Source organism: Lissotriton helveticus, chromosome 1_2 (assembly GCF_964261635.1).
Source record: "Lissotriton helveticus chromosome 1_2, aLisHel1.1, whole genome shotgun sequence".
NCBI lineage: Eukaryota > Metazoa > Chordata > Amphibia > Caudata > Salamandridae > Lissotriton > Lissotriton helveticus.
This window is the reverse complement of record NC_136058.1, coordinates 97,532,266-97,544,607: the sequence shown is the minus strand read 5'-3', so window position 1 is coordinate 97,544,607 and position 12,342 is coordinate 97,532,266. Positions and strand designations below refer to the sequence as shown.

The 12,342-nt window shown below is 46.3% G+C and overlaps 1 protein-coding gene across 1 annotated transcript in view; it reads left to right on the top strand.

Moving 5' to 3' along the window:
• The first annotated feature begins 3,798 nt into the window (after window positions 1–3,798).
• Window positions 3,799–12,342, top strand: part of PGM1 (phosphoglucomutase 1) — a 312,492-nt gene continuing 303,948 nt past the window's right edge. The window contains exon 1 of the mRNA XM_078669278.1: window positions 3,799–4,158. Coding sequence (XP_078525404.1) covers window positions 3,913–4,158 — 246 coding nt within the window. The 5' untranslated portion in view covers window positions 3,799–3,912. The remainder of the gene's footprint in view (window positions 4,159–12,342) is intronic.

The following is a 12,342-nucleotide window of genomic DNA, read 5'->3' as shown; positions in this document are numbered from 1 at the left end:
AGGTAGAGACACACCGAATTTGAAATGGAAGGCGGCTAACTGGAGCCATGCAACATGAACGGAAGAGAGTGGCCCTTCAAGGAAAGGAATTCGCCTTACAGTGTGAAGCGTTGCAAATGCAGTGGTGTAGGGAGGGAAACTCCTGCAGAAGGAGAAAGGAAGGGTGGCTGTGCAGCGCTGAGAGGAATAGAAGCCAGGAGAGAGGAGAGGGGAAGGGTAGCTAGCTATGTTCATCTTCGGATTGGTAACGCGGGCATTCGGGCAATGCCCGAGGGGCCGGTGTCCAAGTTCCTGCTGTGGGCTGCTTTTTTGAGCAGTCTGGGCGGGCCAATTTGGGCGCTGTCTCTATTGTGCGATTACAGCCAGTGGCCCAGTGGGTGTCTGAGTTGCCTTTCTGGAGACAGACCGGCGCTCATTACCTCCTGTTTAGCAACAGGCAGAGAGGTATAACTCCTTTTGTCTCGCTGTCCCACCCATTAATGTGTGCACATACTGAGCGGGGGCAGGGGGCCTGAGTCGAAGTGGCCCCACTTGTTTCCAGGTGTGTTTCATCAGTGTACACTAACACATGTATTTTTGTACCCCCTCCTTTTTTTAGGTCTCGCCTGCCAATGCGCTTGCGCATTGCTGGCGAGAGTTTTAGAGGGCCACCAGCAAATCCTACCAAGAGGGTTTTGGAGTGCTGATTATGCCCAGTGCATGTGAGTCTTTCAAGCACGAAGCTTCGCCAGCACGCGCTCGGCCTCACTTCCTGCTCCCCCTCTTACTTTCGTTATTGCTCACACCCCATATGCTCGTTCCCTCCCACCCTTCTGACTTCAAAGGAACGCCGCTCCCCTGCTCCCCCGCTCCCCTCCGAAGCTTCGCCAGCGCGCACTCCGCCTCACTTCCTGCTCCCCCTCTTACTTTCGTTATCGCTCACACCCCATATGCTCGTTCCCTCCCACCCTGCCAACTTCAAAGGAACGCCGCTCCCCAGCTCCCCTGCCCCCCCGCCACGCAATGCCGAGAGCTTGTCCTCTCAATTGCTAGTAGTAAGGGGTATGCTAAATGTTAATTATTAGTAGATTTCCTGTTTGTTTACATCACCTCGCTGCTCACTAGTACTCTCAGACTTCAACATTAGACAGTCGCCCATCACTGCTTGTCTTTTTTGGGATCCCCTCCTCCCGTTCTGCACTATCAGCCCTGCCCCCACCCTGCCTGCACAAACATAGCATTTGCCTTCTCTCATCGGCAGGCCACAGTGGTGCAGGACGGATGCTGAGGCAGCGTCGCCCATTTGTATGTTTCTGTCAGGTTCCCCGTGTGCACTCACTATCCATGCCGCCTCGTCCTTGCTTTGTGTTGTATTGCAAATACATTTTTGCCATTTATTTATTTTTTGGGAGTTTTATGTAGCAGGAACTCGACACGAAGTTATCAGAGCACTTTACATGAACACCAGTTGATCTATTTAATTGTGCATCATTACAGTTTATTTTTCCGTGAGCAGTTCCAACCTTTCGGTTTGTCGTTTTCCCCTTTCTGCCTTCTGTTCTTCCTGCTCTCCCTGTAGCAGCTTCTGAACTGGCTGCTCTCACCTCTATTCTTGCCTCCATCCACTGACCATACTCTACGTCAGGGCATTTGTGCTCAGAAGACCCTCAAACTGTAGTTCACTCTCATAGGAATGTGTCCCTTCCCCCTAACGCCGTTCATCTACACAGAAAACCAAGCTTTTGGTGGCATTTTGTGAGGGCACCAGACGATTCAAGTGACACCATGCAGACAAAGTGAAGTGCCTGTATTGGGCTGTTTGTAGGACCAGTGACACTTCAAGGTCCAATATATAACGGATGATCTACTCTTCGCTGTACAAAATACTGATGACAATGCTGTGCCCCTGAGCGTCCGCAGCAACATAACAATAAACCTGGAGTCAGTTTGCGACTAAATTGCTCCTCTTTGCCCTGTGAGGATTACTTGTTGAAGCACTACAAATTACATTTCTTTTCAAGAGGTTATGTTACCTGCGTGTGAAAATACACTGCCAGGCCACGTGTAAAAGCAGATGCACGTACATTCCAACAATAAGCCGAGCTGCGAGCCACCACTATGTTCATAACTGAGACATATTTAAGTGAATATATCTATCGCTCTCACTCTATCTATCGCCCTCACTCTATCTATCGCCCTCTACTTATCTATCACCCTCACTCTATCTATCTATCACCCTCACTCTACCGCCCTCACTCTATCTATCTATCGCCCCCACTCTATCTATCGCCCTCTACCTACCTATCACCCTCACTCTATCTATCTATCTATCTATCACCCTTACTCTATCGCCCTCACTCTATCTATCTATCTATCTATCTATCTATCTATCTATCTATCTATCTATCTATCTATCTATCTATCTATCTATCTATCTATCGCCCTCACTCTATCTATCTATCTATCTATCTATCTATCCCCCTCACTCTATCTATCGCCCTCACTCTGTCTATCTGTCTATCGCCCTCACTCTATCTATTGCCCTCACTCTATCTATCTGTCTATCTATCTATCGCCCTCCCTCTATCTATCTCCCTCCCTCTATCGATCAATCGCCCTCACTCTATCTATTGCACTCACTCTATCTATCTAATGCCCTCACTCTATCTATCTGTCTATCTATCTATCGCCCTCACTCTATCTATCTATCGCCCTCACTCTATCTATCGCCCTCACTCTATCTATCGCCCTCACTCTATCTATTACCCTCCCTCTATCTATCGCCCTCCCTCTATCGATCAATCTCCCTCCCTCTATCGATCAATCGCCCTCCCTCTATCTATCTCCCTCCCTCTATCGATCAATCGCCCTCACTCTATCTATTGCACTCACTCTATCTATCTATTGCACCACCACAGCATCACTCAGGGGCACCACAACATCACTATGCACTACCACAGCATCACTGAATGCCACAGCATCACTCGTCGCTACCACAACATCACTCAGCGCAACCACAGCATCAATCTGTGCAACCATTCAACAACAACTGGTTCAAATATGTTCTCTCAATGTTTCAAGCTTGATTAAAAATGTCACAAAAAGATGTTAATATTTCACTTCTGTTCTTGGATTTTCGTCACAATAAAATACACTGACCATAATCTTCACAAAAGTTATTTACAAAAGTTTAAGCAATTGCCATTATAAATTACAATAACTTTTATTTAAGTATTAATTATTTTAAAAAATTAAGCCATTGTTATTTGTAATATCAATACATCTAAGTCACATCAATACAATGCATATTACATTACAAATGCTATAAGTGTCACATTTGCGAAAGTTAAAACTATTGGCATTGTAAATGACAAAGCTATTAATTTCGCTATTTTCAAAACCAACACATAATTACAAATCTTGTCATTTACAATACCAATAGCACAAACTTTCCTAATGCGAGACCTATTGCATTGCACATGCTTGTCATAAGATTATGCCGAAGCAATGATTTGAGGAAAGGCATTATGCAAATGTTGGCCGATTTTTTTTTTTTTTGCGTGCCTGGGCCAGTTTTCAATCCCAATCCAACCCTGGCTATGCTACATGTGAAGGAGCAGGAAGCTGTGTACGCTGGGCGTGGGGGTACGTGTCGGGGTTCCTTCCATGCACCTCTCTGCAGGGGGCGTGGCCGGAGCACTGGTTACAGTTTGCTTAGGTGAGAGCAGGGATGCCCTTTACACACGTCACTTCTGTCCCTTTAAAGTGTTGGTGGGCGGTACCCACGTCAGCCGTGCCGGGCCAGTGAGCGGCAGAGGGAGGGCCTGCGTGGCACAGCAAAGCGTTAAGCTACCCGGCTGGCGGCCGTGCTGTCATTGCACCGACCCCCTGCACTGTAAGGACACCTCCCAGGCGGCCGCACCACTGCCCACCATGCCCAAAATCACCACCGTCAAGACCAAGCCGTACAGCGACCAGAAGCCGGGCACCAGCGGCCTGCGCAAGAGGGTGGCCGTCTTCCAGAGCAATGCCCACTACGCCGAGAACTTCATCCAGAGCATCATCTCCACCACGGCCCCCGAGGCGCGGCAGGACGGCGTGCTGGTGGTGGGCGGCGACGGCCGCTACTTCATGAAGGAGGCCGTCCAGCTCATCGTGCAGATCGCGGCCGCCAACGGGGTAGGTGTGTGCGGGCAGCGCCGGGCAGGGAGCTGTGCCCGGGCCGGAGCTGGCACAGTGCGCGCGCTGAGAGCTGGCTTGTCGGTCACAAGCGGTGTAGGTTTCTGAGGACCTGAGCCGCGCGCCCACCTGGGCGTGCAGAGAAAGGTGGGCGATGATGCATGAGCACTGGCTGTTAAAGTGCTGGCCCCTCAGTGTGAGTGCTTGTAGCTGGAGAGGTGATGCCCAAGGTACAGGGGCGTCACTTGCATTCGTGCAGCAGGTGCAGGGAAACTAGGGCATAGGGGCTACTTCAACCCTGGTATTGCTTTAATTCACTGTTCAAACAGCAGTTAGAAGGCCATTTCCTTCCTTGCACTAGGGCTCATGATACATTGACTACCCACTGGCAAGGTGTGTGTGCGCGCACGCGCTTGTAGAAATGCGGGCAAGTAAGTAAAGCAACACTTTAATGTAACTACACGTGTTTTTACATGAACCTGTGCAGTGCAAAGGGAGTGCTACTGTGCGCTAGACCAGCACTTTGCGACATTGTGCCGTGATATGGTGCCTCTTATATGCGCCTCTTGTATACGCTCTTGCAGTTTATCGAAGGTAAAGTGGGGTGTCGCTGGCCGTGTGTGAAGTATGGGAGGCTGAGGCGTGTCTTCTTGGAACTGAACCTGTGCATAGCGCTGTGCCAGAGATATCCAGGTCTCCTGTGCAAAGCGTCAGTAGTTCTGTTGATCAAGTATATGCAGGACGACAAGTACCAGAATGCACAGGGAGACGGATCTTGACATTCCCCTTACAGGGGGAGTACACGGTATATTTGTCACTGGGAAATGCCTGCACTTGTGTCTGACTGTGGTCGGCCCTTATGTGTCTATAGCTGAGCACGGAAGCAGGCGCGTGTGCTCGTAACTGCGGCTGCGCAGAGCAGGGAGTGCTAGTTATTCTGCAGCGGGCACTCTGCTCGAGCAACCCCCTCTGCTGCGTGCTCATGGTGGTGGGTGTGTTGTTTGCGTGCTGGGGGTGCGTCTCAGTGACCTCAGTAGCAGAGTCTCCACCGAGGTGCTTCGCGTGTCCTGGGAGGGGCAGCCCCCCCCCCCATTAAGAGCTGGTTCGTTCTGTACGTGCAGGCAGGCGGGCTCCCAATGTCACTGCCCTCTCTTCCGACCTGTCATCCACAAGCGCATAGAAGTGGGCTGGCCCTCCCCTCACTTTAGTGGGGGCTTTTCGTCACATTGACATCTCACGCTATTAACTGCACTTGGGTCTTCACTCGGAAGCAGCAGTCTCCACTCCTTATCTTTACATGTTTAGTCTCGTGCTTTCAATAACTGGTTTCTCGCTTGTGTGCGGGGACACGCCCCTCACTTCTCCACTCTCACTGCACTTGTGAAAGCACAACACTGTAGGCGCTCTTCTGCTCACTAATGGCACGACCCCTGCTGCTTGCGGCGGTGCCAGGGGCCGAGGTCGCCCTCGCCCTGATGTGACCTTCAGCGCCCTTGCCGTGCCTGCCCTCTGACATTTAAGGGCCAGACGCCTGAGATACTGTTTCCAGCTCCAGTCTGCCTTCTGCATATTTCTTCAGCTCCTCGCCGTCTCTAAAGGTTATTCGCTGTTTGTTCTGCTCCATGGTAACTGTTTTCAAGGTCACGATGTACCCGACTTAATTTGTGTTTCTAACGGGAACGTTATGCAGAGCTTTAAGCGGGCATATGTTGTTTTCAAGAGCAGGGCATGCGGTTTTCAAAAGACTCCGAAGCGCCCTGGGATATGGTTAAGAAGAAGCCAAATCGGGAATCTCTTGCTGAAAAATAAAAAAAAGTAATGTCCCTAACACGCTTTTAGGTTATGAGTGATATTGACGCACAATTCTTACTCGGGACGGTGTTGATCAGTTAAAATGAATGAAAGTCAGATTTCCTGAAACTTTTTAACCAGTTGTCTTTTGGCGGCCGGTTGCCAGTAGAGGTTTGCGATGGTGTAGTTAATTGAGGCTCTGCTGTCAGAAACCAGGGGGTGAATGAGGTGCGGGAAACTTGAGTCGGGCAGCAGGAAACCCACCTAGATTGGAGAGTTTCCAATTTCTGACCTATGATGGCCTTAGCGTTTTGCACAAATAAATAGGAAATAGCATGCCGTACAATATAATAGGACACTGCACCACATTTCTTGCTTTTTGGTTTTCCTCACCTTTTTGCTCCCCAACCAAAACCATGTGTGGTAATTCCATGAATGAAGGTAGTATTAACTGGACATGTGTCATACTAAAATGTGTAGAAATATGAATAAACTACTGTTTTAGCAGAACCACGGCCCTCTAAACGAGAAGGTGGTTTTCTCTCTCGCCTCTTCTCCATCTCTTTTCACTTTCTGCCTATATCTGGTCCTCATTTTCTCCCCTGCTCTTTAGTATCTCTCTCACCTTCTCCTAAGTACAGTTTTCTCTCTTTTCACATTTGGGAAACGATTTTCCACAGTACTGTCCCACCTCTCCTCTCTATTTCCTGCACCCTGTACGCCATTTTCCTCTGTGTCTCACACCTCTCCATCCGCTTTGAACTATTCTATTTTCTTTGTAGCACCTCCCTATTCTTTTTTTCACCTGTAAATGTATTTCGCATCTCTTATCGTTTAAACTTTTTTCCTCACTCTGTTCTTTGTGCGCAACACCTTTCTCGAAACATCTCCATTCTTATCTCCATGCCACTAACTACTCTGTTCTACCTCTTTCAGTTTTCTTCACATTACGATTGCAACATTACCTTTGCTTGGGGTCTCATGCGGAGCACAGACCATTTCCGAGTCTTTCCTCCTGCTCTTAGTCTCTTCAGAGATCCAGGGTCGGACTGGCCAATGATCGGTCAATCGTGCAGTGTCTTGTGGGCTAATCTGACAGATCAGTGTATGGGCAGGTTTATGGAGCCGTTTGTGGGCCAGTTTTATGGCTAGGTGGCCTGTTTTTTGATGGTTGATTTCCCTGATATTGCCAAAAACAGTCCCTGCTGCAAACACAAATGCATGCAGTCTCCCATCCCTTGCAAATTCCCATAGAGAGTGTCTTTACAGGTTCAAGACGGGCCTGATTTGCAATTGTGGGCCATTTTCTTTTAGCTACTTGTTTCGTTAATTTTGGTGCCTGGACAAATGTTTGCCCCAGCAGAGCTCAGAAGGTCACCGACTCACTCCTTGCTCCTCTAGCAGTCTGTAGAGCTCAATGTGTCGTTAAGCACCCCCTTCGCCCTGGATGTCTCTGTAGATACGGTTCCAGCCCAGAGTGCCCTCCAGGCCACGGCCTGGAACGGGTTCAGTCACTCGGTGGAATCCGGCCAAAGGTCACTGGATCGGGAGGGATAGCGCATGGGAGGCAGAAGCGGCATGGCTGTCGTCAAAGAAAGCACCTAGCTTGGGCTGGAGACTGCCAATGGCAAGTTAGTTCAGAAGCAGGTGGGAGCCAAGCAGGTTAAAAGTGGACGTCATTAGCGCATCTCATTTCTGCATTCTGACCTCCGCTCAGCCCATCCCTCCGGGCGCTTGCAGGTGGGTATGATTACATCAAAAATTAGTGCCTTAATATTTGTGTGTTGTTTCTGCCCCAAACATGTTCTTATTGTAGGCAGTGGGCTCCTGCCCATGCCTTGAGTACATCACGTAAAACTGTGGTGGCAGTGTCCTGTAGCAGAAAAGCGAACTGCATTCACAGAAGTGATTTCGCGGTCACTTTTGTAAAAATTGCGGCATTTTTACAAAAGTGCCGATTTTGCGGCAAACCGCCAAATCCTGGAGGGTCTGCCTAATGGTTCACTCCCATGGAAAAGTGGACACAGCTTGCTAATTCCCCTTTCCCTCCAACTGTGCCTGTGACATGGGCGTTTTCCACACCCCGTGTGAACCTTGGGTATATTTTTATTTAACTTTCTTCTCCTGTCTCCAATGCACCAGTGTCAAATAGGACACACTTGATGTGCATGTTCTAAGAGATATGATCTTGTGGCTGCCCAACCACACACCATCTTACACCTGGACTCTATTTCAGTGAATGGCTGCTTGGCCACATAATTTAACTAGTATAAATGCCTTGTCATTTGGGATTGCTGGAATGTTAATTCTTAAGACCAGGGGCGCAACTAGACCCAAAGTTTGGGGAAAGCGCTAACACGTAAACGGGTGGGCGGAGCCATCTTCAGAGCTGAATCAAAATCACTTGTGGGTACTTCATTCACTCTTCTGCAGTATTTGGGAAAAAAAGTGTTGTAGCCCTCTTCAAGAGGTCACTGCAGCTTGCACCATTCATTGCCACTGCCAAAGATAGTACTAGCACAACTACTGCCATCACACTCCTGCAATTGATTATTCAAGGCCCAAGCCTATAAGAATGGCTTGGGCGTCGGGTATCGGTCATTTTTAATGCATATTGAATTAATAAACAACTGCTGTTGTGCTAGTCTCTAAACTAGACCTGCAGCCCCATCATGTGGCAGACTGTCATAAGTGTTGTGCTGGCAATTAAAGGCAGGTGGCGAGGACCAGAAACCACGGGCTCAAATTAAGCACTGCTCTTCTGGTACAATATATGATATAGGATGGCTTTTCTTAAAGACACGTGATCAGTAAGGCATTGTTCAGGTCATTGGGCAGTAAAACAAGATTTAACAACTCCCTCAAGAACTTTTAGAAGGATTAATAACAAATGTTGCTTTGCTTCATTACATATCAAGTCCTTAGACCATGTAAGATGCAGAATTTAACGTTCGAGTTTCTAGGAGAAGCCACACCCAATTGTGCATTCTAGAACACCTCTTCCATTAGTTCAACCTAATCAGTCCAAAAAAGACAGCGTACAAAATATTTGGTTGTCCACCACCAAATTAAGCATTAAAAAATGGCGCTACTTATGCACAATTTTGTAGCTATTGTTCTACTTATGCCATATTTACCAGCATATTGTACAACTAATTTTTTGCAGGACATACGTTAGGACATACGTTAGTACATGAATCAACTCTGTTGCAGTTGGTGGGCGGATGCCTCATGTCTGGCCTCGTTAACACAGAATTTTGAAAAATGGACCTTGTATTTGGAAATGTTGATTATACATACACTTGTGAATGACAGAAACAGAGCATGAAATACGATTATCCAAAGTGGCAGCACCACACATAATCCATACTAAAACTTGCAATATACTCATAAGCACTGATAGCTGTAGAATATTAATAGTAATACACTCTATGAACCTACTTGGCAGCACTGCTTGAACTAGTCTTCAACTTAGAAAATGTAGAAATCCCACAGATGTATCTTATGTGTGTATATAGGAAGACTGATGGAGCTAAATCAGAAAATACATTTTAAAAAGTTCTAGACTATCGGGAGTAATTCGCATAAGGAAAAGAGTGAGTTGCAGACCTATTGGGTTCTATTGTGTTGCTACAACACAATAGGCAACAATTGGGCAGAACAACTAGGCCCAGCAATCCTGATCCTAACCTTATTTGAATTTCACAGGTAGAGCTCTGCATGTACCACAATGCAATGAATACCTCCTCTTCGAATTTACAATTTCAAGAAATTCCCTTCTTGATGACGCAAACTATGGTCCTCTCTAAAAACTCCTGCTTCTAGCAGGGATGCCAGGGAGGCAAGCCCCACCCAAACATGACCATTGGCCCACCGAGTCACAACAAAAGAGGCCACGGAGAAGGCACCTGTTAATTGCTTCCTCCCTCTCAACCTTGGAACGTTGTATTGTTTTTTTCACTGTCTTTAAAACTGAAATTGGGCGGTGTATTTAGGGGGTAGAGGTGGGTGAGTCGGCAAATTAACAGGGAGAGCCCCTGAGCAGAGTTGAGACTCTGGCTTGGCTTTTAGAGCCCATGCATGAGCTGAGCCCTGAAATGGTTTATGTAAAACATACAACAAACATCACGTGAAATATGATAGTCTCTTCAAAATTCCAAAACATTTTTTGAACACATGGAAGCTTTGACCTTAATTGGGCACAATATAGTTCTGCACTGAGAAGTACTTATTAAAAGTGATCATTTTTAGACATGAGCTTAGTCATTCCTGGCCCCACCCTCACACTGGTGGCCGTGCCATTAGTGAACCAACAGGCAAGACGGTTGTCTCGTGGACCCTGAATGTGGCCCAGAATATTATAAAGCAACATTAGGCTATCAAATGAAACACAATAGGTTTTTGTATAGTTGGTTTTCGGATTCATGTATTTGAACATGCTTTCATGCACAAATATGGAGAAAAAAGAGTTTTGGTGAAATACGTTTTTGCTGAAGATCACACAATTTAAGCAGGGAAGCTGCAATTTATCCAGGTTTCGGTTTCACTGAATGACTAGCTATTTGTCTCTTCTTTTTATGTGTATGCTTTTTTTGTATCTCTTTGTGCAGTTTGCTAAAGTTTCTATTTACTGCAAGCTCGACCTAGAGGTGTTGAAGCGCTTTACACAAACACCATTTACATTATACAAGGTCACATTAATTTCTTTTAAGCTCTGCAGATTTACCCAGAATCACAGGATGTTGAGCCAATGAACGTAGCTTTTCCAGTTAAAAAGTAGGAAGCTCTTGCTGTAATGCCACACCCTGGGCAGATTGAGGGTGGCAGGCAGAAGGTACATGCAAGCTCTGCTTGTTATGGGCTCACAGTTTCAAGAGCACCTCAAGCTGAGCCAGACTTCAGGCACAAGCACCACATCAAACTTTCTGTGGGTCCTCCATCTCTACTTGGGAGAGTAGGGGCAGAGGTTTACCTGCCAATGATGCTGCGGGTACAGTGGCTAAGGCCTGGGCTACACCAGGGCTAAGGCCTGTGAGTGGCCTTCTGCACCTCAACTATGGTCTGTGTAGAGTGCTTATGTATTTTAGCGTGTGTAAGATGCATGCAATAATGTACTGTAGGATGGGGCATGCATTATACTATTCAGATAGTAGCAGTGCATGCCTCATTGGACAAGCAGCCCCCAGGGTGAGGAAATCGTAAATGTCCCCAAAGAATTAATGTGAAATAACAATGCTTAATAGAGGAAGGGCCTGATTTACAAAGGTAAACGTATACTTTTGTGTAAGTTCCCTTTTTTGTTTGTATTCACAAACTACAAGTTTATTTGTGGTAACAGTAATTTTCAGACTCCAAAGATGCCACATTCTGGGTCGAGAGCTCCACACATAAAAAGATAGGAGAGGCCTAACTTTTTCCACAATTGTAAAATTACTATTCTTAAAATTCAACTTGTAGTTTTGAGTACCAAAAACTAATAAACTTACACAAGTTTAAGATTACCTTTTGAATCCAGCTCTATGCGGGTCTGTCTGTTTTCTGCCAAATGTTGAGGTGAAGTAAATAACTTATTTCAAATAAGATATTATGTAGGGCTGCATTTGTTCTCACTGGTATGGCAGAGTTACAAATGTGAACATTTCCTATTCTGGTATCTTGTTACAATGCATTGCACATTCTCGGGTTATAGTCAACACCACTGGAATTATGCAATGTTATGGCAGTGGTTGTTTTCTGCACAATTCTGGATTTGCTGAATTTGCTACATAATCTTTCATCTACTGTATAAGGCCCAGATAATGTTAACAAGAGTAAAAGAAAAAAATATAAAGTAATACTATCTCAAACTGTCTCTGCATTACACCACATAATTTGCCTTTTCTTGCTACATAATTTAGCCAACTCTCCATAAGTTGGTCCTCCCGTACCACAAAATTTCAGTGGCCATGGTCATACTGTTTGTCTAACCACATCTACTCACACTGGGACTGATCATGAATAATTTCAATAAGGGTTGCTACCAATGTGGAATGATATACACATGGTGGCATTAATGCCAATTATCTAGATTTACCACAGAACTAAACCCTATCTAACAACCTTCAGATAATCTTTTACTGCAAACTCAACATCACAGCCCGAGTCAGCACCATCAGTGCATTATGCTTCCACATACTGAAGATGCTGAGGAAGATTTACTAATGACTCCTAGTAAACATGCGGAACATCATCATTCACACTCTTGCCACCAGCAACTTAGATTACAAGAACACCCTCTATGCTGGGATAAACCAGCATCTAATCGGGAGGCTGAAGAACATCCAGAACTCGGCAGCCAGAATCACTCCCAACCTCCCACGACACTCTCACATCTCCACTTACCTCGAGGAGCTA